At 37.2% G+C, this 27,010-nt stretch overlaps 1 protein-coding gene across 6 annotated transcripts; it reads left to right on the top strand.

The window, feature by feature from the left end:
* Positions 1-445: 445 nt before the first annotated feature.
* Rpp30 (ribonuclease P/MRP subunit p30) lies at positions 446-27,010 on the top strand. 6 transcript variants are annotated; one of them, XM_063239473.1, is made up of 12 exons: positions 446-567; positions 3,536-3,591; positions 4,226-4,282; positions 4,680-4,754; positions 6,274-6,345; positions 7,270-7,407; positions 12,145-12,234; positions 20,818-20,934; positions 21,858-21,887; positions 22,265-22,302; positions 22,675-22,754; positions 26,567-27,010. In XM_063239473.1, the coding sequence occupies exons 1-12, from the start codon at positions 486-488 to the stop codon at positions 26,674-26,676; spliced, it is 945 nt and encodes a 314-aa protein (XP_063095543.1). In that variant the 5' UTR covers positions 446-485; the 3' UTR covers positions 26,677-27,010. The 6 variants fall into 6 exon arrangements, with proteins under 6 accessions (XP_063095543.1, XP_003462406.1, XP_005000224.1 ...); XM_003462358.5 differs by lacking the exon at positions 7,270-7,407; XM_005000167.4 differs by lacking the exons at positions 7,270-7,407; positions 12,145-12,234.

The following is a 27,010-nucleotide window of genomic DNA, read 5'->3' as shown; positions in this document are numbered from 1 at the left end:
AACCTTACAGAACTTCAAAAGAGGATAATAGTCAAACCAGAATGGGCATCAAGTGAATCTTATTGCCTTCAAAGTAGTTGCCTATACTCTGATACTTAATACTATCATACAGAGCGGAACAGAGTCTAATCAGTCAAAACAAGATAGTGGGAGTATTACAGGACTTCAAATTATGTTAATAGGAAATCAAAAAATTTACTATAATATATCCTGCTAGTTTTTTTTTTATTTTTTCCCCTTAGTTTAAAAAAGAAATAAAAAAATTAAATAATTTTTAATGAATAAGGGAGAAGTTGAGATTTTCATTCAAAAGAAAAGAAAGACTAAACTAGGCTGCTGGTTAGAACACACTGGTTTGGCTGGTAGTGGAAGTCACACCAATCCACCGTGTATCCAGTCAAAGAGGAAACTACAATTCCCAGCCTGCTCCGCGTGGCCCCGTGGCTGCGCAGACGGGCGCGCGCAGGCGGTCATGGGACTTCAGGATGGCGGCGTTTGCGGATTTAGACCTAAGAGCGAGTTCTGATCTGAAGGCTTTGCGTGGAATGGTGGAAACTGCCGCTCATCGTGAGTCTCGGCTTCGTGGACCTCGTAGTCTACCTAGCCCTGTCCCCACAACCATCGAGTCACTTTCAGGCCTCTTAGGGTCTCTGGGGAATCCCTGGAGCCTGCCAGCCTCGGTGCTGCCCTTTTGAGAAGCTTAAGAAGTTTGGGGGATCTGTTAAAATGCTCTTAACTGCATATTTAATGAAAATTTAGGGAACCGAAGCCTGACGAGGGCAAAGGATTTGTGTAGACTCCCACAGCTGATGGGTGCTTGGATTCCAGCCATACAGCCTACCTAAGCCAGTGCTTTTAATACCAGTCCTTCCCGATTCTTACGACAGGGTCTAAGCAAATGCTAGAGGCTGGGAACGCAAGCGGGGAGGGTATGAGGCTGTAAAGTCGAGTAACACTATTTAGAGGGATGATAAATGAGGAATGGTAAGAAGGTGATACCAGACAAGAGGGAGTGGACACATAGTCAGAATGTTGGAATGCTACTCATGTTAGAACCAAAGAGAAGCGAGAGCTCTGAGAGATGGGACGCGGTTTTGACTACTAGAGTTAGTCGGTTTTTGTCTTCCTTACACTGTAAGGTGTGGGATCTAAGGGTTAAAGAGTAAAGATACGATGCAGTATCGTGGGTTCTGTAGACAGTTCTAGGCTTATTGTGGAAGCTGATTATGGATACTTTCAGAAGCTATGCTATAACTTCTATCTGCAAAGTGAGTTACCATTTCTTCTTGTTCTCTTTATGAAATAGACTTCCCTTAGTATCCATGAGAGATTGGTTCCCTGACAGTGTCCCTCCCCTTCAAAAATCATCAGTTATGCAAATCTCGTGTAAACTGGGTATTATTTTTCATATATATGGTAATCAAATATATCTTCCCGTATACTTTAAATTACCTGGAGATGGCTTATAATACCTAATATAATGAAATGTGAAGAGTTGTTACATTTATATTGCCTAGTGAATAATGACTAGGGAAAAATGTCTGCATATGTTCAGTACGTACACAGTACCTTCCTCTCCAGCCAAAAATTTTTTATCTGTAGTTGGCCAAATACATCAATGGAAGACCAGCTCCATCGGTAGGGAAAGAACTCTTTTCAGTGAAGCCATTAAGCTTACCATTGTCTCTTTGGGGCATACTTACCTCATCCTTAGAAAGGGGAGGATAAACATAGTGACCTGGACTTTCTGTTGCTAACATTCTGTGACATTTTCCTGGATGTGCCTTATTGCAAATATTAATTTCTCAGTGAAACTTTCCCTGATGCTATCTCATTATTTAATACATTTATGCTTCTTTAGAAGAGGACAATATTACATATTCTGGTTTTTTTTTTTACAGTCACAGTATACCCTGATATGTGGCGGTTACTTCATTAATGCTTATGAATAAGCTGAAAACTTTTAACAATACAGGATAGAAAAGTTATGATTTCTTTATAAAGCCCCTATTTAGGTGTGTGCATTGTTAACCAATCTTTACTTCTTTAAAGATTAAGTGAAATTTATGAAATGACAAAAAATCATCACAATTCATAAAGCAGAAGGCAAAAGAGTGTTTTTTGGCAGGTAGAAATTTTTAAAGAATAAAGAACACATGTTCCCTTTATTTATAAGAAACTAACAATACTTTTTAGACACATATTATATAAATACAAAAAAAAAAAAAATCAGTGACCCATTGGGAAAGTACTCCTAAAATACCAAGCGAGGAGTAATAAAGGAAAAAGGATTGTGGAAAAACAATCTGTTTGACATTTCTGAAGGATAAAGAGAATGTTGTTTACTGGCTAACCTTGTTTCCCAAATGGGTGTAACAGATGCCCAACATAGAACTGGAGTTAGAAAGGGATGTGGAGGAGGTGGGGGTGATTGATTTGATTGACAGAGTGAAAGGGGAAACCTAAAATATATCTTCTGTTTTTAAAGGTTACTTTTTAGGGGCTTTCTGATCCCTCCCAAACAATGTCACTTTATGACAATGCTTCTGTAAAATCATTCCTTATCAAAAATAAAAATTTAGGATGTGGTGGTACACAGCTGTAACCCAGCACTTAGGAGGCTGAGGCAGGATTGCTATAACTTCAAGGACAATTTGGACCACATGGTGAATTTAAGACCATCCTGGACTACACAGCAAGACCCTGTGTCAAAAAACAAACAAACAAACAAAAGTGTAACTGCCTTATGTCTGCAATAAATTATTAAGCTTCTTTAGAATGAAAATTGTTTTATTTATCTGTATGCTCAGCTCCTGGTATAGGGCTGTCAAGTAATGGACCAATGCATGAAAGGGAAGACCATTATTTTGGTATTAATACGTGCTATCTTTCAGTATTAATATCCTACCATCCTATTGGTTTTAAGATAACTTAAGAGTACTATTTTAGATGTGGCTTTGGTAGGTCAAATGTCTAGAACAATGCTGTGATAGAGCAAATCCCTGGCCTCCTCCCTGGTTTATTGATGAAGGGCAATAGAAAAAGAGAGGTGGGCAGTCGTGTGAGGATGTTAACTCCCCATCTCTCCTCAAGAAAGAAAGGAAATAGAGTAGAAAGGAAAAGTAATGTCCACAGTGGATAGGTGTAAATTTGATGGGATGGAAATGAACAAGGCGACATTAAAGAAATAGCAGAAGCACAGGTTTTCAGTGTCGTGATAACAAGAAATCCTGCTGATTAACCAAAGCCCGGACTATGGGGCTAACACTATTCTAAAATATCTTACATTACATATTTTATTTAATCCTAAAACAAGCGTATGAAGTAGACAGTGTTATTACCGTTTGATGGATGAAGGATCTGAAACGTAACAGTAAGTAACTTGTAATTGGTACAGCTGCATTTAAAAGCAAGGAGAGTTCCCACCCCTAACAATTCTGCTATACTGCCTTGATGTCTTGATGTCTAGAGTCAGCATGGGCCTGAATGTACAACCAGGAGAATATTTAATAAGATATTCCATTTTTCTTTTCAGTTGGTTATTCAGTCGTTGCCATCAATCATGTTGTTGACTTTAAGGAAAAGAAACAGGTAAAGTTAGATTTCTGAAGTTAATAAATTCATAATTATTAAATATTTGTGGTTATTTTTATATTATGAATAGGAAAGATACAGATAAATATATTAGATGCCCTCCATTTGTACATTGTTATTATATATTAACATTTGAGCTGATGTGTATTTGTCAAATGACATTTTTGGGAAATACTCCAGCATTGTGGAAGGATTCTTAAAGCAGATTTAATGTTATTTAATCACTCAATAACATTTTAAAATGCATTGGTTGAACTTTCATCATGATATTTTGTCTTTATTTTATTGTCATGGACTTGTTGATGTCCCCCTTAAGCATACTGGGAAATATGTATGTTTATTGTTAGGGTAACAGCTGTATCTTATAGGGTATTCCTGTCTAAAACTTTTTTTCATTCCTTTTATCCACTGATATTCTTAGTTACTTCTTTTTTTATTTTTTTTATTCTTAGCTACTTCTCTGCTCTTTAATTTCCTTCCTTTCTCTTTTTAGAGATGCTTTAGTCTTTCTCAATCCTAAAATTTGCTTGCTTTTTTTTTTAAATAATAAAGCTTAACCCATTAACTTTTCCAATATGCTTCATATCTTTAACATATATAGTCTTGGGTGACTATTTATTATTTGTTCTAGGAAATCGAAAAGCCAGTAGTGGTTTCTGAGCTTTTCACAACTTTGCCAATTGTTCAGGTGAGTATTTTTAAAGAACATAAATTTGTTCGTTGAATTCAAACATAGCCTGTTATGTATGCTCTTCCCTAACTTGACTGCACCTTCTTCTTCTGCCTGCTAGTCTTACTTTTCCATGAAGGCTCACCCCTTAGTGAAATATTTACTAAGTATCAATTTGGTGCTTCTTTGTTTTTCTTCCTTCCTAAGGTTTTACATTCTAATTTTTCTCATTATGTCATTTAGTATGCACACATCATATTTTCCTTGGCTGTATTGTAAACCCTTGATGAATGGGAGCTAGGCTTTATCTTCATCATCCCTTATAGCCAGTACTTTTTAATGAATACTTTCTATTGTCAAAAGAAAATCAGTCAGTTATGTTTTATGCTTTCTTTGATAACTTTTTTATTTTTAGGGAAAATCAAGACCAATTAAAATTTTAACTAGACTGACGATTATAGTTACAGATCCATCTCACTGCAATGTTTTGGTAAGTTAGTTATTTTTCCTCCTTCGGCCTTCCTTCTTGGCCTTGTATTCTGTACTGGTTAATGTTGAACACCACTGCATTTTATGTTTCCTCATTCTCTCCGTGATTCCTGCCTGCTCTCCCTCTCCCTAAAATTCATACCGTATTCCACATGTCTGCGTTACTCATAGCACATGTACAATGACACAATTAAAGAATCCCCTGTCAACGTTCATTCATTGAATTTGTGTGAACCAGCCATCAGGTGGATGCTGCCGGTATCGCCCTATACCCTTTGAATGTGTAAGCTTGCAGTTTAATTGTAAGACAAGGACTGGAAAAATAATGCTTAGCAATGTAAAGGAAGTTTTTAAAGGAGGAATTGACAAAGAAAGGATAATCTTGGAATATGTAAGCTAAATAAGTTGATATTCAAGCTAGGGATAGTATACAAGTGAGTTCCTACCATCAGGAGAACTTGTATAAAGACGTGAAACCACGGAAATCAGAGAGGGAAGACAAAGTGAGGAGCCCCTGAACAGTGGGGAGCCTTGGAGGATTTTAACTAAGAAAATAACTTTGCCTAGAAATTTAACACTGAAGGAGAACAGAAAGCACAGGGTAGTTGATAGATAAAAGCTTGCTATGTAAAGAGATTGTATTTGTTGAATGAGAGATACTGGAATGTGCCTGCTGATAGGAACAATCAAGGGAAATCCCTGACGTGAGTTATTTCATCTTTAACTAGCATGAACACCTCTGAAGAAGGGAAGTGATCAAGGAAAGGCTGACCCACTTTATTACAATTAGTAATTGCTAAAGAATCTGTAAAAAGCCGAACTTTGGTATTTTATACAGCTACAAGGCCACATTTTGGGCCTATCACCCATTATAATTTCATACAGAGATCATACATATTTGAATATATATTTTCTAATCTTTTCACATATAAATGCATATATCATAGGTTTCAGATTTTCCTTTTTAAACACTTATCTGGCTTAACCACTGTATTCTTTTCTGTCCCAGGATAGTCAAGTATTTTCTTGCTCATCTATCATTTTATTTTGGAACTAAGTTCTCTTTGCACTTGATTACATCACACTTAGTGATGTACATTACATAGAATATAGAACACTTGGTCTTGTGTATTTTTTTTTTTGTTTGCAAAAAGAGGTAAATTTAATTGAGCGATTTCGTATTAATGATTTTACATTAATAATTTTGTATCCCCATTGCCCAGCATACAACAGATACTCAGTAATTGTGTGGGAAACTCCTCTACCAATGTAAAAGATCAGGGACTATCTTTGATTTTTATGTCCCATTTACAGTGTTTTGAATAACAAATGTAGAAAAAAAAGATAGGATAACTTGTTTGGCTATGGAGATCTAAATTCTCATGTCCTTTTATATAAGCAAAACAAAAAGTCAATAGTATAGCAAAAGTGTATGATTAAAATGTAAGTGGTTACCTCACTAGGCAGGAATTCATGCATCTACTTTGTGTTACTCTGTAACATTCTTTTTGCATTACTAGAGGGCAACTTCTTCAAGAGTCCGGCTGTATGATATCATTGCAGTTTTTCCAAAGACAGAAAAACTTTTTCATGTAAGTAACAGATAAGTAAAAGCAAGTAGTATTTTATTATTCTATATAAGAAATCTAATGTTACTTCTTTGAAGGTGACCTTCTTTGTCCCACCTAGAAATCTTTAGGATTTTTCATTTACACTTGAAATTCTGAAATTTCACAGGGAAATATTTAAGTTGTATGTGGTTTTTTTGTTTGTTTGCCTGGTTGTTTTGTTCATCCTGCTAGATATTTGATAGACTCATTTGAAGAAGTCATCAGATATTTCCTGTTTCTTTATCTCTATTTTATTTGTTCCAAACTTCTTTTAGATAAATGTGGGGCCCATTTCTAGCTCTGAAATCGCTTTGTGATTCATGTTCACTAAGTCCTTTTTTTGGTGCTGCCTGATGAAGAATAAGGTAAAATTCTACTGTAGCATGAAACCCGCCTTCTCCGTTCAGCTTCCTGTTACATGCTCTGAGGTGCAGCTCATCTGCCAACATGTACGTGTCAGTCTTTAGTTTTCCAGAAATTTCCTTTCCTATTCTGACGGCCTTTCTGACTTTAATTCCTTTTGTACATTTAGAATTGCCATTTCAGTACGTTTGCCAGAGACAAAGGGGCTTTTAGCATGTGTGCCCATTTTGTCAACTTGAGACAGTGCACTCTGCTCAGATTTTTAAATGATTGCAGTAAAGGGGGGAAAAAAATCACTGCAATGTACTATTTTAAGGAATATGTTTTACTGTATAAAAGTTCTACAGGTTGTCTTTGTCTAGGTTCAGAAAAGTTCCAACTGGCAAAGGGTGTTGCGTGAAAAACCAATTGGTTTTAGATGTTTTAATTTTACATTAGTTCTTTGCTAAGCAAAGTGTTCTGAAATTACAGCGTTTTCTTAAGTTTATCCAGTAGATGGAGCTAGTGACTAAGGAGGCTGATGTGTGGTATTTGGTTTTCAAGGAACACAATCAATACTTCATTATATTAATGGAAAGAAACACCACAAATCATCCATGGATACCTGGCATGTTGTTGGTAGCTTCCTTTATAAAATGCAAAATGATAGCAGTTCTCAAGGATTTTGTTTCAATTAAAGAGGTGAGTGGAAGTCAGTAGTTGTTAGTCATCAAAGATAGCTGTAGAACTTTTTAAAACTGGGCACATTTAGAAGAAAAAGCATGGGCACACTCAGCCCTTACTACTGGAGATTCTGTTCCATAGGTTTTGGAGTTGAGTCTGGGAATCTGTATTCTAAGTTCTGCAGCAAAGTCTCATTCAGTGCTGAAAACACTGATACTCGGTATAAAGAGAACCACGGACATTTCCATATTTGTGACTCAGTTTTGTTACTAAGTAACTCAGTAATGATGTAGACTAAAAGCAATATATCAGCTTTGTTTGGCAATATAGCAGCTTTGTTGTATATTTTAATTCTGAGTTAATTTGAATATCATTTAACATTTCCATAGCTTTTTACTGGTAATTAGGGAAACAAAACCTTTAAGAAACATTTTGACTGAAAAATGTACATGACTTGTATATAAATATACAAGACTTTTATGTATTTGTTTCCTTAAACTTGCATAACAATTCTGTAGGATAGTTAGGATAGGTATTTTTTACTATCACTGTTTTATACAGGAGAAAATGGAGATTTAAGATAAATAAAACACCAAGTTATGTAGCAGAGGTAGGACTTTGGGATTTTTAAAGAACATAATATAGTATAGCAGTTTTGCCTTATTACTCACTTTTCTCGGATATTCAAATTTAAATTACTGAACACCTGCTTGATGGTGGGTGGAGCAGTCAGAAATATTTTAGAAGATATAAATAATTCACCATTTGGAACTGACTGATACTCAAAAAGTTGCATAAGAGCAAGTTTTAAAAATTGGATTATCTTCCTGTTCTCTGCTTACATCTTACTCATTCCTTAGGCATTAGATGAAATTAGAACTCCCCCTATTTCCTACAGAAAGTCAGTTAAAAAGACATTTTCTTTTAACCATAAAGCTTTTATAAGGATGTCATGTTTTGGGAAGCAGGGCAAACGCAAGCAGTTTGTTGCTTAACAGGTTGTACACCGTAAGTGATTTTGTTTTATAAGTTGATTGTCCAAGTCTCTTAACAGACATTCCTGTAGGAATGATATTCTAAAATTTGTTAGGTCTCTAAGATGAATCATGCACACATATACATATGTTAGCAGTTTGAAACACAAAGTCTAACCACTTTAAATAGCATTGTTTCCATGGAAAATAGCATGCTGTATACCATTCAGAGTATCTAGAAGATGTCTTATAAATAAAAAAGCCTTTCTCGCCATAGCCACCCAAGGCAGCAGGACAAAGATTAGAGATTGTGAGAAAAGTAGGGGTTCACCGGGATAGCGGCAGCTGTGGACTGCTACAGAGAAGGAGGATTGCACAGTAGCTTCAGGAGCTTCCAAGTCAGTTATTCACATTTAAGATTTAAAGCAACTAAGAAAGGTGGAAAAGAATTCAGATTATTTAGGCCAATGTTCTCCAGACTACTTTGACTGTGTTTCCTATTTGTTTAAAAAATATTGAGCATGCTCTCAGTTTTCTTACTGCTGAGACAAAATCCCGGATACCCAAAGTTCAAAGTGGGAAAGATTTATTTAACTCACAATTTGTAGAGATTTCAGTCTGTAATTGGTTGATTCCAAGACAGGATTCATTTGCAGAGGGACAACACAGACTAGACCAGTTTGTGGAAAGCATAAGACAGCAAAAGCAAGCAAGGAAGGGAGGGGACAATCCTTTTTCTATCCCTTACATTATAGGCAGGCTACCCGCCCTATGGCGGATGTAGTACTCACACCCTTCATCCTAACTAGAACAACCCAAACCAATCAGTGAACTGATTTAGTAGTCAAATATCCTTGATCCCAGCTCCACACTCTAGATCCAGCCACCTCTGAAAAGCCTGTCCCACCCATGACTGCATGAGGCTTTGGAGAGACATCTAGAGGCAAAGCATAGTACCTCCGACATGTGTGTATTTCATACAGACTGTTCACTTGTTCCATGACACCAGTGTGCTTTGTAAAAAGAATATATACATACAAAAGAAAATGATAATTTCAAGAACATATGTAAATAAAGAAATAAATGGAAATAGAAGCTTGTTTTTTTCTGCTTCTAAAATGCATGCTTTGTCTTTGCAAGTGCTGTCATGAAAACTTTGGTGAGGAAAGTTCTTTTCAAGGCAATGTTTCTCAGAATGATATGTCTTCCGGCTTCAGATTTACCTAGGGGATTTGCTAAAATGCAGATTTTTAGGTCCTGTTTACCAAATGAATCACTGGAGGTGGGCCTAGTGAGAATCTCTTTTTAATAAAATTCTTTAGAAGAGTTCATACCTACCTAGGATTGAGAGCCATTGTTTATGGGCCTTTCTTTTCCCTTGGTAGGCCCGACCTCTCTTGAATAATATTTTTTATAAAATACCAAAGTGTATTAATGTAATATCCATGAAAGAATTTTGGTGGGTACAGGTGACTGTGAATCCTTTTGTGCTATAAAAGCAAAAATGTGTATAGATGTGTGGTTTTTAATGATTTAGAAAGTAATTCATTTCAGTAGAAATAGTAGCTTATTTTATGATTCTTTAAATGTACCAGTTGAGGACTGGGGATATAGCCCAGCAACACAACGCCTGCCTGGCAAGTTCCTGTGGTCCTGAGTTTGATTCCCAGTACCAAAAAAAAAAAATTACCGATTGAACATTTAGATTAATAAAAAACTAACAGAAGAGATCAGTTTGGAACATTTAGATATAAAATATCAGAGGAAGCCTATGGAACTTCCTGTGTAACTAGAAGAACAACTACTGTAACATTCTCGTGTATCTTTTCAGAAATATTTTTCACCTAAGTTCCCTTTCTTTGATTTTCCGCTTTCTGTCTCTTTCTTCTTACCTAACACCATGCTTTTCTTTACCTTCCAGTATATCTTGGAGATTATTCCATAATATGAATGAGAGATATACCTCATCCCCTTTAAGGAGTTGACACACTCCCTACTATAAATAGATCATATTTATGTAAAATTAAGGGATATTTAATTGTGTCTACTCTTTTGTGATTGGTGTTGCAGTAACTGTCCTTATACTATTGTCCTTAATCCAAATAAAGTATATAGCTATAGCATATATTTCTGGATGTCTTTAAAATACATTCTTGTAAGTGTAGTTGCTAGTCTGTGCATTTAAATTTTTAATAGTTATTGCTACAGTACTTTTTGAAACCCTTTACTGATTTAAAATTCTGTGAGTAACCTGTTTATTCTTTTGTTGTTGTTGTTGTTGTTGTTGTTGTGGGGTTTTTTTTTTGTCTTTTTTTTCTTTTTTATCAGTACCGGGGATCGAACTCGCGACTGCCTGCTTGCAAGGCAGGCGCTTATGCGCTGAGCTAAATCCCCAGCCCCTAACCTGTTTATTCTTACATCAGCATTGTAATATGAACATTTTGATCTTTGCTGGCCCGATAGTTCACTCATTTCACGTACTATTCAGAGCATTTTTTCATCTAAATTACTAAATTTTCAGTGACTCTTCTGTGAATTGGGCAGCCAGTATAATTGGGATGGGGCAGATTCTTTACGAGCCAAGGGTTTCTGGCAGGTCAGCATTGCTTCCCAGGCTTACTGAGTCACTATGGACGTCTTACAGCCAGGCAGTCTCTGAGCACTAGTTGCTTCCTAAGCCCTGGGGTGGGAGACAGAGAGACTACAGCAGGGATTTTGAAGAAGCAAAGCAAGATGTGATGTGTGTGCCAGCCTTGGTCAGTGCCGGTCCGCAGCGGGTCCTTGCTCTGCCCTTGTTCCTTACCCTACTCTTTCCTAGTGGTTCGTGCTATTTTTCCTTTGCCAGCACAGCTGTCTGGGCATTTTAAATTTGTTTGTCAATCCTGTGCATAACAGCTGTGACAATAGACTTGTTTTTAAGACAATCAGTTCTTTTTATCTCTGTAAATCAAACTTTAAAAATCAAATAATGGCAAAATCAGAGTCAGGTAGGCACCTTGTAGCATGTCTTCTGTGTTATACCGCACCTTAGAAACCTTTCTACAACTTTATTTTCCTTCCCTGATTTTCCATTTATCATGATATCCTTGTGTTTTATTTTATATATGGTTTTTGTAAGTTTCATCTCTTTTAGACCTAAATGCAGTGTTGATCAACAATAACAGAAGTTAAAATAAAGGAAAGGAAAATTAAAGTTGGAAAAGAATATTTTCATTTGATTTATGAGAGTTGTAATCTAGTCATTTATGTGCACTGTTTCTATTAGTAGTTGTACAAAATGATATCAGGAATCTTGTGTTAATTTCAGTAGACTGATTGGAACCATGACCCTGCGACAATTCATGGCAGAAGTAGTTGGCACATAGTTTGTGGAACAAATGGGTCCTGAACACCTTCCTTTTGGCAAGTTGCTCCCCTAAATTTCACAACCTCCAGTGCCTTCTTTGTGCAACAGTCTGAAGTAACTTCCACGTACTGAACTCACTCAGCAAACCGTCCCTGTGTGGAAGACTGTATGAAGTAGCGGGTCTCCAGACCCTGCGCTCTGAGGAAATCTGTGGATCTACCTCTGTGCTTCAGGTGGGCAGTTAGCCCACGTGAACCAGTCCTGAAGGAGCGGCTAAGCAGCTGGCTTTGTAACAGGTCCTGTGCCTTTCAATACAGACCACCCTAAGGCCTACAGAGTGAGCCACACCTAGCTCTGCCTCTTTATGTCAGGCTTGGCTCATTGTTTCTGTGCCCGTTTCCCAGTTAGCCTTACCTGCCTTTTTTGCCTTGACAGGTTGCCTGCACACATTTAGATGTGGATTTAGTCTGCGTTACTGTAACAGAGAAACTGCCGTTTTACTTTAAAAGACCCCCTGTTAATGTGGTAAGTGTTACAATTTCCAGACTGAGTCTGTAGAAACTTGCAAAATTAGAAACCATCAAATTGGAAAAGGACAAAAGAAACCAGTGTTCTCACAGGGAAGAAAAAATGAGAAAGGAAGTTTTAGAAAAGATGGTTTTATTTTTTGTAAGTCAACTAAAGTGAGAAAAAAAACCTTAAAAATTATCCAAGCTGATAACAATAGTGGGTGGCTATAGTCCTGGCAGCTCGGGGCCTGAGGATCGCTTGAACCCAAGTGTTTGAGGCCAATGTATGCCATATAGTTTGACGCCACCTGAAATAACAGAGTATTCAGTTCATTACGGAGATTTTTCTATTCTGCTTTATTGTTTGTTTTGGTACCAGAGATTGAACTCGACCAGGCGCTTGCAAGGCAGACACTTATGCCGCTGAGCTAAATCCCTGGCCCCTCATTACTGAGATTTTTTAAAAAGGTTTTAGAAATTAAAACTTGAGGATATTTCTTGAGAGTAGCTGTTAATGATGAGTACTTAGCCTGAACATTAAAGGGATAGAGCAGTAAAGACAGATGGTAAAGACAAGACAAAGAATACAGGATCCTTGAGAGAGATCGACAGCCTCAGGGAAGACAGGCAGGAACTGGAGTCACCTGGGTGTGCTCTGTGTAAAATTACTACCTGCGCTGAAGCACGCCGGCTCCCACAAACGCTCCGGAGTACTTTAACACCTTAATAGAGTGGCCATGTGTTCAGGGAACGTTTTTGGCTCACTTGCTGTAGAATTTTCCTCATTATGCTGCTACATAGTTTGCTCCTGTTTTCTTCCCATTCCCATTCCCATATCTTCCATCTTTCACATGCCTTCCGGGCCTCAGCCCCCTTCCACTTCCATTATAAAGGTGATAGAATTTCACACTAGTAACTACTTTTGGTAGCTGTTAACTATTTGTTTTGCCAGCCAGATACTAAGAAAGCTATTGTAAGAGTAGTTTCCAAAACTCAAATCTCATTCTCAAAACCTACCATGCAAGAAAAAGATTAAACAAATACAGCCCAGTTAACTAATCCTGTCAGCACTGGAGCATTAGGGGTTTTTCGCAAGGTGAGTGACTCTGTTATTCTTTGTCTCTGTAGACATGTAACTTCCTCAGTTTTTGCTTTACTCTTCTGCTAATTGGCATGATGCTGAGTATCAGTGGGGAGAAAATGAGGGCAGAATATAGATCTGTTTCATGTGGAAAATTTTAAATCAGTTCATATTGTACCCCTAAAAATATGCTACAGAAATTGTACTTGAAAAGCACCAAAAATGGGTCAAGAATTTCAAGGAAAAAACTATTATTAAACAGCTCTTTGCTGGTAAACACTGAGACTAGTACCGAATCTGTAACACTACTGGGTTGACTAAACGCAAATCATTGGCTTCCCATGTTAGTACCAGTCCTTCTGAATGAATAAGCACAAAAACCCCTAAGACCTTTCTAAGTTGACGATCTGTATTATTCACCAGCTCCCATATCAAATGTAGGAAATGCAGGCTTAGGAAGAAGTCAGCTCTTCAGTTAAAGCTTTAGGACAGTTTGATTAGTTGCCTATCAGATAATACTTTGGTATGTCCACAGGTACTCTGATAAAAGCCACAAGCCAATCAGTAAACCAAGGTTATGACAGTTTTGCTAGCCTCGCATATTGTTCCTCTCTAGAGGTAGAAATCTCTGTGTTTAGAAGCTTGCTTTTGGCCAGCTCAATTGCTAAGCGCTAAGTAGGAACTATGTAAATACCACCTTTAAAGTTAGTGCAGCTACAATGCAAGTTGTTATTACACTTAAAACTTTTTGACTTTTTTCCTCATCTTAATGAGCTAGGGAGGGCATTTTCTACGTGGCTTTGGCTGAATAATTTCACATATACTGTTCTTAGCGGGGAGGAGACAATGGCATGTGTTGCCAAGGCCAAGTCCATGGGAAAAACAGCAACACACAGCACACAGTTCCTCATGTCCCACAGCAACAGTAAGATTCCCAGTGTTAATTTTGGTGAGTGATTTTGATTGAGTTTCTTATAAACATGCTTTAATATTAAACCAGATTGTGGACTTTAGATAGCTCTGCTATGCCATGGGCCTTTTTAATTACCCCAGAATAAGTTTCATGCGTCTTTTCTCAAGTTTGCTGACTGTTGTCAGTGTATGTCTAACCCCGCATGCCGGGCTGGCCAGGTAATTGTCAATGTGGAGTGAAAAGCACACGCAGTAAGAAAAGTGCCAGGCGCTAGGGCACCGTGCAGGTGAGACTGGCATTCATGACAGAGGCACTGCGACAGTCTGCCCCAGTTCTGTCTGAAAATGTGGGAAAGCTGCTTTATGTGATGGATATTTCTGGCATGATTCCCACGTTTTTCAGTGTAAGAATTCTGAAAAGCAAAAACTTTGACAAGTGAAAGGAATGTACAGTAATTAACACAGTGTCTTCTTTTAAAAAATAACCAGTGTGAGCATTTTACATATGTTTAATAAAAGCCAGAGGATAGAGTAGAAGAAAAGGTTGTACAAGAGTGGTTTTTTTTTTTGGTCATTTTCCTTTTTATCGGTACCAGGGATTGAACTCAGGACTGCCTGCTTGCAAGGCAGGCGCTTATGCTGCTGAGCTAAATCTCCAGCCCCCACAAGATTGTTTTTAGTCATAATGTTGTGCCTTGTGTTTAGACGTCCCACCCAAAGCCTCATGTGGTCATAGGTGGGGCTTTTTCAGAGGTGGCTGAGTCCAGCATGTGTGATTGGTTCTTAAAGAAGGGTGATCATTTGGTCAATCCACCGATTGGTTTGGCCCCAGTCTAGTCCCAGGAGCCGGGATACAACATAAGGGACAGAAAGAGACTTATCTTGCCCCTTGCTTGCTTGCTACCTTCTACCCACCATGAACTTTTTCTCTGCAATGCCCCTCTGCCTGGCACTCTGCCTTGAAGGCAGCTGCTTATGGACTGAAACCTTAAAAATGTGAGCAAACCTTTCCTCCTTTAACTTTGGGTGTTGGGTATTTTCTCTCAGCAACAAGAAAATATAGCTACGACTGTCATGTAGCATAAGAGTAGAGGATAGTGTGAATTGTCTAGGAAGCAGAAGAGTCCCTGTTGTTAATTTCTTCAGTGATTTTTCATTTAAGAGAGAAAACTGGAAACATGCCAGTGTCTGACTTTTTGTTTAGGACGATTATAATTATTCTATAGATGCATTTGTTTATTTGCATCATAATATCGAATGTTGATATGGGCTGTTGAAAATGTATTCCCTGGGAAGGCATAGAACCAGCAGTGAGTATGGGCAGGAGTTTAGCGCTGTCTTGATCCTTATATGTGCCCATGGCTTAGAGAATAAATTTGTCTTTGGCCATGAAAAGCTGATAAGTTAACTTAGTAAGGACCACTTAATTGAGTTCATGAGAAAATAGCACAAATTTTAATTTGGTTAGGCCTTACATCCTTTTTATTTTGCTGTGGTGAAAAGCAGGACTATTAGAGTAGGTAATTTATTAGACTTTTTACCTGCAGGCCAGAAGCTACATGAGAAGTATAGACAGAAGGCTGGGACTGTGGAGAGCCCCGGAAGCTGGAGCACACAGCATTTGAACCAAAGCACTCTATTTTTAAACTTGACAGGACTCGGCTCCGTAATTTCAGTTAAGAAGTACCCACTAAAATCCACAAACCTCTTTTGGAATCTTAAGTAATTTGTATGATAATCGCAACACTTTCCTGTGTGCATTTTAAAAATTGGGTTAAAGTACTCTTACTGGATTATCAACTGGCTTCTTACTCTCTGGCATTTTATAGTTTATACATCTTCACATGTATCATGACCCAGTGACTTTGGGGTACAATGGTTGTTAATATCCCCATGGAGATAATGGAACAGAGTCTGGGGACAGTTGGGGTTCATGGTTAAACATCTGTCAGAGAGCTGGCTGAGGGTTTGTACTCAGGCCTTGTTTCCAGGCCCGCTGTCGTTCCTGATGGGGAGATGCTGTGAAAGCTTTACAGCGGAGTTCTTCATTAGGCACAGAATAATTTCATATTTTAAAATATGAACTTTATGCATTCATGTTTTGAGAAGAATTTTAAAGTGGCACATATCTTTACCTCTCCTTTGATTTTTTTTAATATTAGTGTTGTTAAATTGTTAGTGACTTCAAGTTTGAGTTATTTTTAGTGATCATTTATTTTACACTCTCTCTGAAGTTTTCCCCTTAACTCTTCTTTTAACCATAAGCCATTTCTATTTTTATGATCTAGTTGGTCCATACTGAGAAATATCTAGTGTATAGTGTCATATAAACAATGGAATAGTTCCAGGAATCATGCCATATATTCTTGATTTAGGCATGAATACTCTATAAAGTTTAGCACATACTGTAAACCTAAATGTGTTAAGTGCTTCACCTACCCAGTACTTACATCATTGCTGGCAAACAGGACAAGTAGATTTTAAAAAAAGAAAAGAAAAACACCAGAAACAAAGCTAAAAACTAGTGGAATTATTTTCATTCATAGATGAAGGATAAACCTCTTAAGATATAAGGTGCTCCTAGAAATAAATAACTTAAAAAAGAGAAAAGGTGAACAGTACAAAAATAAATTAAAAATATTAAGACATTTTATAAAAAATACAAATTATCCTTAAACATGAAAAAATCTTAAATTCATAATAAAAGAAAACATTAAAATCACTGTCAGATTGATGATACACTCCATTGTATGACTCTGAGAAGCCAGGTGTTTGGATACAGCAAGATAAATGGGAGCAATTCTTACGGGGCTCGGGGTGTGTGACAACTACTGAAATAGATACATTTACCCTTTAACCTAGTACAGTAGTTCCTGAGTGTACCATAATGAAGTACTACACTCTAAACAGCTTAAAGTAACAAATATATTGTCTCACAGGTCTGAACTCAGGGTTATCACCGGGGTCCTGCTCCCTGAAACCTGAAAGGCAGTCCTTCTATACTTCTTGCTGCTAATTCACCAGCAGTCTTGGTCAGTGCTTGTCTTGCAGTCCCATTGTCTCCCATTTCTGCCTTTGTCTTCACAGTGTATTGTCCCTGAGGGTCTCTCTGTCTTCATATGCAGTCTTCTTATAAGTATAAGCTATACTGGATTAAGAACTTACGCCTTCCGGTATGACCTCATCTCAGTTATTATCTACAGTAACCAAGTTTCTAAGTAAGATTACATTTTGAGGTACTGAGGATTAAGAATGCAAAATATCTTATATAAATGGGGATACAATTTAGCTCATAATACCCACTTCTGTTCTATAGGAATATTAAAACAACCCAAGTCTTCAGATAATGCTGGTTGAACACTATAACTGTAAGGCTGTAACAATGTAGTACTATGCAGCCATATAGAATGAGGAAATTGAGATGGCATGAGAAAGCTTTCAAGTCAGGACAAGAATATAGCAGGCTACATTTTGAGTAAGAAAAGGAAAAAATAATATATATTCATAATTATCTATATTTGCATGAAACTCTGGAAAAAATAAATTCATCAAAGCAGTGATAGGAGTGCAGTTAGAAACAGATGCTATTTAAGACTTTGTATTGTTTTCTTATGTTACTTTGATTGGTGAGTTATGTGAACAGGTTACCTGTCTTAATGATACACTGAAAGACTGCCATCCTTTTGAATTTAATTAAAGTTCTAATTTTTATAAAATTAGCAGAGACTAATATTGGCCTAGTAGTCAGCTCTCTATGTTCTTTTTTCTCTAAAGGTTTGCTTAACTTTTTATGATTTGGAATTTTATTACTAGTATCTCTAGACTCATATTATAAACCTGCCCTTAGTAAGCTCTTTATGACTGTTATTTCTCATTAGTAAAGAAATCTGATCATCTCCTATTCCAGAACCTTTTGTCCAACATAAGAACAAAAGCTCATCAGGCAGGCACTGTCATGCCTTGTGAAGAGGCTGTTACAAATAATCATTTGATGAGCATACAGCAATTTACATTAAAATGGTCTTAGAAGCAGGAGTCCAGGTAATGAGTCTTCATTTTATCCATCTAAAAATTTAAAATAGATACTATGAAAAAACTGTTTCAAGCCATCAATAGCACATTATCTTTAATTTCTTTTTCAAGAGTTTTCTTGGCAGTTTGAAGTGAATTTGATTAGCAAACCAAGAACAAAATGGTTACTTAAAAATTAAGCTGATAATTGTGTGTTTTTTCTCCTCCTCCCCAGAAAGAGTTTTTATTTTTCTCTTAAGTCCCACGGGGTTTAGAAATGTAGATTCAGCCATGTAGGAATCTGTTGGGATCTGGTCATCCAGCTCGGTGTTACGTACATCTGTTAGGTCCCCTCTTCTCCCTTCAACTGCCTTGTGTTTCAGCTCTATAACTGGAAGGGTGAAGGAAAGAAATATATCAGCCTTGTTTGGCTACTTAGTAGTTTTAGTGAAAGGAATAGACACAGAGATAGTTATCTGGAGTTTAGTTACACAAGTTAATTCTGGTTCTTTTTATGATGGATAATCCGTAGTGACATTACCTCTTTCCATAAGCTGCTATTCATTCACTCACAATAGAAGTATGTTTTTATACCTAAAACTTCTTTGTGTAAAAGTCAGTTGTATGTTACAAAGGTTTTGTGATACCAGCTCTAAGAAATGTACAAGCTAAACAGGGGAATGAGTAATACATTTAACCATAGTAAATGTACCAAGAAATTGATAGAATTTTCGGCATGGAAGGGAACCATCTGATGGGATTTTGGCGCGGCTAAAAAGATAGGAAGTATGAAATAAAAATGGGCTTTATTTTAAGAATGCGGGGAGAGACTATAACCTCTGGGGTCCGGCATTCTCTCCGGCAGACATGTGGTGTGGGGGCATACATGTAGCTTAGGTTTGGGGTGGTGCCTAAGGGGCATTAGTGATGCACAGGTAGCCCATTGGTATTCATTTCGCGACACAGGTAAATTGTCTAGGGGCGGGAAGGTGACCTCAAGATAGAGCCTCTTGGTTCTGCCTCCCAGCCTTCTTCTCCCCCCACCCCACCTCACCCCACAGTGTGCCATCTGGGGCAAAATCCTTTCAGAAATAACACAGGCCAAAGTATTAGAGGTGGAAAAAAGATGTCAGAACAGGAGAGGAAGGGTTGCAGTATGGGAAATTATATTTAAGTTCCAACCATATTAATATCAGCTACATAGGAAAATCTAAAGTCAAGAGCTTAAGTCCACAGGAAAGTTGAGGAGAGCAAGATACGGGAAAGGAGAAAAAGAACAGAAAGGAAATCTGTATTTCACAAGGAAAAGTGAAAGAGTCTTTCAGTGCCCACCTTAATTAAATCAAGGTGGACTGCGGATTCGGGAAGAAAACAAGTTCCTCCATTCCCTGTAAACATTCAGGAATATGTCTCCAGTTAACCATTTCCAACTCATGGGTAATCGAAACTCATTTACCAGCCTGAACTTGGACCTTCTGTCTGACTGTGCCCATATCCTTTGTTCATTCAAAAGACTGCTGTCTGTCACCTCTGTGCTAAAAATTCTTCAGATGTTTCCCTTTGTTATTAGGTTTAATTCTGTGTAATTCTCACCTCCTCTCAAACTTCTCCTTGATAACATCTAATTCTATTGCTGTTGAAGTTTTATATATTTATCGGCTTGGTGGCCTCCCTCCCTAGAGTGTAAGCTCTTAGAAAGGGGGAGTGATCCCAGCTTTTACACATAATGGGCTTAAAGTGTACCCATTGTGAATGAATGAAGCACTAGTCAACTCATCAAGAAAGCCATGTACTATAGTGGGTGATTTTCATATTGCCATCCCTGCAGGTTTTCTGACAAGTGGACCTTGATGTACTGAGAGTACTTTAAATGGAAAAGATCCTTTTTTTCCCTCATGCAGAAAGGCCAAGCTTTTATAGTAAGCTGGGCAAAATTCTCAAGGGCCCAAACTTTTTTTTTAAATTAAGCAACAGTAAGGCCTGATAAAAATCAAGTGCTTTGTTACTGAAGAAAAGAGAATAGTATGTCACAATGTTTTATAAAGGTACTGTGCGGGTTAAATACAGATGTCAGACTGCTCAGCACCTAGCACACAGGACTCAATTACCCTTGCTGTTATTCTCTGATTCAGTGTAGGGTAATAAATAACTAGCCTGAGAACTCTTCCTACTCCTGTTCTTTATTCATTTCTTTGTTTTTTTCTCATTGTTAAGTTAAATTACTTGACTTACTGCTTATACATGGTTCATGGTAAATATGGAGCGCTCAGCTCTCTTTTTTTGATAGTTCAGAGTGGTATGCTCCTGCCATCCCCCAAGGGCTTGGCTCTCCATAGCCTCTTCATGAGTCTGTTTTTATATAGTTAGCTTCCTCACGGCTAAAATCAATTCTATCAGTCAAACAGAGGCACGGATCTGTTTTCTTCTCCTTATAGATGGTACTGTCTGGGTGTGAATCTGAATTTGTTTAAAGCTGCACCTTGAGGTGTGGGAGACCAGTGGGAGAGAATGAAGAGGGAGGTGAGGGGGACTTAAGTGAAAAGTAAGTAGGACAGATGTATTTATCCTTGACACTTTATTTTCTTTTCTGTGAAGGCAATTGACCGAGGTCTGGGGTTTGAACTTGTCTATAGCCCTGCTATCAAAGACTCCACAATAAGACGGTACACAATTTCCAATGCCCTCAATTTGATGCAGATCTGCAAAGGAAAGGTATAGTCCAATAATTTTAGGACATTTTTCACATCTGGTAGTTTATTATTATTAATACTCTGGAATTATCAGACTGAGTCCCTTTTCTTCAAAGAGAAAATTCTCAAGGCACAAAGATAAATTTTCCCAGTTTAGTGAGCTCTGCATGTTTTAAAGAGAAAAATATCTTGGGAGGAATAAAATGAGAGAAGGGGAAAGTGTGTTAAAAGCCTTTATCTTTTGACAAGAAATTTTCAGGTTACCACTCTGAAAAGAATAGTCTAGAATAGTTGTTTGCTAACAATGAGTTGGACCTTTTACACTAGTTTTCAAGTTAATTCATCTTTAATAAAATTTGTCTGGAAAGGCTATTCTATTCCTTTTTGATAGAATTGGATTCCCAGCCAGGGAACCCAGGTGATAGAATTGTGGTGTGGCTGAAAAGATAGTATGAAATATAAATGACCTTTATTTTAAGAATGCGGGAGAGACCCCCGACTCACCTGGTTCTGGCAGTCTCTCCAGGGTCTGGCAGTCTCTCCTTCAGACACGTGGAGTGGGGGCATACATGTAGCTTAGGTTTGGGGTGGTGCCTGAGGGGCATTAGTGATGTGCAGATAGCCCATTAGTATTCATTTCGCACCACAGGTAAATTCCTAGGGGCGGGGAAGATAGAGCTCAAGATAGAGCCTCTTGGTTCCACCTCCAAGGCTTTACTGGCTACAGTGTCCGGCCTCGGGCAAGATTTTTTCACTTTTTATTGACTGCCTTCAGTTAGACATAGGTCTCATTTTTTAACTTTAATTACTTGCCTTATCTTTAAAAGAAGTTGATATTTGAACCTTAAATACTAAAATGTGATTACTAGTTATTTGTATTATAAGATTCTTCTTTTTCTGTTGGCATTTGTCTGAGGTTAACATTGATCACTTTCTGTTTTGTAGAATATAATTATATCTAGTGCTGCGGAAAGGGTAAGTCCAGCATAAAGTATTTTAGTTTTGCTATTCTAGGTATAAAACTGCTAAATTCCTAGGGGAGAAATTAAAATAGTGAATTTCATGGTTTCTATTTTAACTGCATTTGTTCACAGTAATTGCTGAAACATATAGTTTATGTACATTTATTTTGTGCTTTTAAGTTTTATTTATATAGTTTTTTCATTTTTGATGTAACAAAGTTTCAAGGTTAATTTATATTTTAAAATTCTAAGAACCTATCAAAATTATTATTTAAATGGATGCAACTGATTTCTCTTTGAATACATAAGCATTCTATAATTTATTGCAAATAAAATAACCGAAATGCTATGAATAACTCTCATATCTATTTTCTGTGTGTTTTATTTTAGCCTTTGGAAATAAGAGGACCATATGATGTAGCAAACTTGTATCCTTTTCTAAGAAGTTGTTGAAATTTTCTTTTAGAAAATTGGGAATTTGAAGTGGTATTGGAGGTTAATATGGTACTTTTCTCAATGTATTACTGTGTGTTTACCAATTAATAGCTTCAGAAGCAGATTTTACATTAAGCTTCATCTTTTTTGCCTTTTAGATTAAGTAATAGATAGAAAATGGGAGCCAGTGATTCTGTCTGATGCAAGCTTAGTTAAATGAGGGTCCTCTCAGATGTAGGTTTTAGTTGGGCCAAGCACTGTAAATTCACTATTCTATCAGTGTGACCTGGTGTGCTGACATTTTGTATCGCACTAGCCTTGTGCCTTTGGCAGGCACTGAGTTAAAATCTTTAATGACCCCCCAGAGGGCTGCTGTTTGGGTTGTCTGAAAGTGATGCCAAAGCTGCAGTGTCCATTAATTGCCGAGCAGCGCTTCTCCATGGAGGTGAGTGATTCTGGCAGTAATTTGTTAGAGACCTGTCATTCGTATCAAGTTATTGAGCTGTATGCACTTTTCTTACCCTATCTGGAGAGTTCCTTTCAGAGCTTTCTCAGCCTGCTCTAACCACGCCCATCAGTGCTTTCCCATCCTCACTTTAGGCATGGCGTCTAGGGTTTATGGAGTGAATGTAGTTTGCATTAAAGAAGTGAGTGTCGAATGTACTCTTTCAAGCAACACACAAGCTCCCTTGCCCACATTTGGACAGGTTTCTCCTCTCCCTTCTTAGGGCTCTTCTACAGAGGATTGTACTTTTTCTAAAACATTAGAAACATGTTCAACCATTTATTTGGAAAACAAAAACATTCTCTTTTTTTAAAACCCAACTAACAAAATTTAGACTGACTTTTGCATTTCTTGTGTTTTCACTTTTCGTTGGATAATAACATACAGACTCTATGTTTTATTTACATTTTATTTATGTATATATGTGTGTACCTTATCACTTTGATTCCACTACTGGGACCTAATGGATTTGTTGTTCATCAAATGATAAAAATGAACTAGAAGTTTTTGGTATTTCAAAACCTTGGGAAAGGAAATGAAGCTTTACTAACACAGCTTACATTTTTGACCCATCATTGTCTTCATTTTCTTCCTAATTTTTTGGACTAGTTACAGTGTTTAAGAAGGAACTTAGTTCTGGTGAATCTGGGTGAATTTAAATGTCAGAGTAGATTGTTACATGTAGAGTTAAATTGTCATATGAATAAATAAGTTACTGAAAGTCCATGTGTTCTGTCTGGATTTTATGATCTGATTTCCACTTTAGAAAACTCTTATGTATTGTCTTGCTATAAATTTAGTGATTTTTGTGTTCAGTTTCAACATTTTTGAGATTGTTGCATTGCATAGCCTAGATCCATCATGAGCCCTAAGAATGATCAAGGAAGTTGAGATTTTTAGTCAAGATTTTTTTGAAGTTAGGGAATAGTTTCACACTTTGGAAGTACTTCTGTTATTTTTCTCCCTTAAATAAATGCAAAGAATCGTCAAGTTTGGGAATAACAACTGATATTCTAAAATAGACTATAAAATGAAAACTAAAATGGAAGAGTAAAGTAGGGGGGATATGAAATTGAAATTCTACTATTTGACTTCAAAAGACTCAGCTGTTCAATATATGATATTTAAAGCCAGGCTTTTCTAGAATGTAAACTAAAACCAGACCAGCTACTTGATGTGGCATTGTCTTTCAGCCAGTATATGTACTCAGACAGAATTGGTTTATATGGGCTGTTTTCTGTATGATTATTAACATGTATGTTCACTGAAAAATAGGATAAATTATAGTTAGAGTATAAATTACAGGTACCCTGGTTTTAGTTGCTATTGGGATCAATGTGAAGCAGACATTATTGTGCTTTAAGATTGTTATACATAGGTTATGTTAGAAGGGGACTCTTGGGCGAAGAGAGTCACAGTTCATTATTATGCCCTCAGAGATGAAGTCTCAGGTGGCATTTCTATCATTCTGAGTGCCACATGTAAGGGCAGAGTGCTATTGGTTAGATAGTTGTTGCACTGCATGGCTAACAGGTTTTTAGAGGATCTGGAAACCTCACCAGGAGAGGAATTGTGCAGAGCAGTGCAGGAATGGTTACCTGCCAAACAGAATACTTAGGAGATGTCACACACAGCAGGCTTTCAGCACTGGGAGGCTTGCCACTGGTAATAGATTTAAACAGGTTCTGTTGAGTTTCTAGGAAATTAATGAATATCAATCTGAGAAGGTTGTGAGGAGAGGTTCAAGGTGAGAGACATCAGACTATGATGAAGCGGATGTCCCAAACAGCCAGTGGATTAAAATGGACCTGGTGGGCATGCCTACTTTAACTCCTTGTGAACTAAATAGCAGACATATAAATAATTCCTCTAGAGCTAATTATATATTTTCCATGGCAAGATGATCAAAGGAATATATATGTCAAAACAAATTATAAACATACTCCACCCAAATGTAATGCTGTTACAAAAAATGTATTTTTAAAAGACAATAGAAAAGCTACTTCAACTGATAACTGAGAAAGTCTTACTGTTCAGTTGCTTGTGATCTGTCAACTTAGACTAAGAAGAAAATATTCATTTAATAAAAATAGAACATTTCTGAGATGGAACTAACTTTTTAAAAATGTCATACTGGGAATTTAACCCAGGGCTTTCTCACAGAATTAAATCCTCAGACTTGTTTTTTGTTTTTGTTTTTGTTTTTGTTTTTAAAGACAGCCTCACTAAATTGCTAAGTTCCTCTATGCTGAGCTGGAACTTAGCACTCTCCTGCCTCGGCCTCCTAGGGTGCTGTGACTGCAGGCACTTACTGGGTGCCCAGCTTCACTAAAATAATTTTGCAAGTAGTGTACAAAGTGCTGTGCTTTACAGTTTATATGTTCATTGAACAAGTTCATGTTTTTATTCACCAATTTTTGGACTGTTACTTAGAATCAGACTAATACAAATATCTATACATGCAATACCTCATTTGGTGAAATATAAATTATTGACTGTTTATATTTAGAAGGTCTCATGTTGGTATTTTAAAACTTGAACTCTGTTTTGTCTTTTTTAAATTAAAAAAAGAAGTGGCTTCTACTGGATTCAGTAGACTTAGTAAATTAATGCTCTTAAATTTGAAAGTAATGTTTACCTCTTTAGAGTTGACTTTACTTTTATGATTCAAGGAACAATTCTTAACCAATTTTTGCTCATCAGTTAAAGTTTATCCCCTTTGTAACTGATGAGTTGCTCCTCTATAGTCTTATTTCCATTTCCTAAGAACAGTTTAAAATCTCTTTTCATGACAAGGTGACCTGTCCTAAGCTACCCGCTAGCCTTATTTCCCCTTAGTTTTTCATGCTTCTTTGTATCATGCCCAGGTTGTCCCGGCCCTTCTCTCCTTTGCAAAGAAGTAACTTCTTTCCTTATTTTCCCTTTTCTGTACGCCTAGTGGTGTTGCTTCTTTAGGATGCTTCATGGGTTCATCCAGGCAATAGGTTCTCCTGGGTGCCTCCATTCCTATTGTTTGCTCTACTGTGCTTAACATGTTGTTTCTTGGATATCTTTGTAACTCTATGAATGACAGTGCCTTGGCCTGTTACGTTTTCAGCACAAGTTGACTAAACTTACATTGAATTCTGCTGCCAGCTTGATCTGTTTAGGTAATATAATCCCCGTTTCTTTTTGTCCATCATCAGCAATATTTAAAGGATCGGTAAATTTGTGGTTTTGATTTTATTCATTCACTTAACAAGCATTTATTGGATATCTGTTATAACCAGGCTATTGTTAAATATAGATAATACGATTGATTATTCACATGTGCATTGATAATCTAGTGAAGGAGATGTAGGAACACAGACAACTGCACCCCTCCCTCCACCGTGAGAGCAGTGCAGCTGTCTGGCGTGCTTTTTTTTCCTCATGATTTTTCCATCTTTCTACCGAACATAAAGCTGCACAGCACTGGTACCTACTATGACTTGGTTCTGGCCAGATCATACCATAGACAGACCATGGATACAGTGCTGCGCTCTGATTTGAGCTATGAGGACTCCTTAAGAATGAATTAAATGTTAATATACTGCTCTTAGTTGATATTGGGGGAAAGGTGATACTTACAAGTGGCTGTAGCAGTTCTCATAGCAGTTCTCTGTAGTTTCCATTTGCTAATGTCATAAGCCAAAGAAATATGGCAGTACTTGTTACACTACCTGTTTACATTGTGTCCTAACTTCAGACACCGTGGCTTCTCTATTTTACAGAAACTAGAAGAACTGCTTTTGGAATTATTTCTACAGTCAAGAAACCTCGACCATCAGAAGGGGACGATGATTCTCTTCCAGCTTGTAAAAAAGCAAAATGTGAAGGCTGACGAGAGTGGGCCCGTCTTCATCAGCACTGCATTTATACTTCATCAGCCACAAAAAAAAAAACTTTCTGTGAATCTTTGTATTTAAACCAGTAAAATAAGTAAAAGCTACTAAAGCACTTTTCAGAAAGACCACCAGCTAATGAATTTGGATGTATTTTAAGAGAAAAAGTAGTTTATCCTTTGTGTAAATGTTGAATGTTTTAAAACTTTCTTGCTCATTTAAAAACTAATGCTTTTCTACTTGATTTACATGGCTTATTATTTTAAAATATCGCTGAAAAGGTGGTTACTTTGAGAACTATTTAAGCATATTAAAGAGATGACTTTTAATTGA

The sequence above is a fragment of the Cavia porcellus genome, unplaced genomic scaffold (genome assembly GCF_034190915.1).
Source record: "Cavia porcellus strain 051 isolate PalLab524CR breed Dunkin Hartley unplaced genomic scaffold, mCavPor4.1 scaffold_28, whole genome shotgun sequence".
In the NCBI taxonomy this organism is placed as follows: Eukaryota; Metazoa; Chordata; class Mammalia; order Rodentia; family Caviidae; genus Cavia; species Cavia porcellus.
This window is presented reverse-complemented; position numbering and strand designations above follow the sequence as displayed.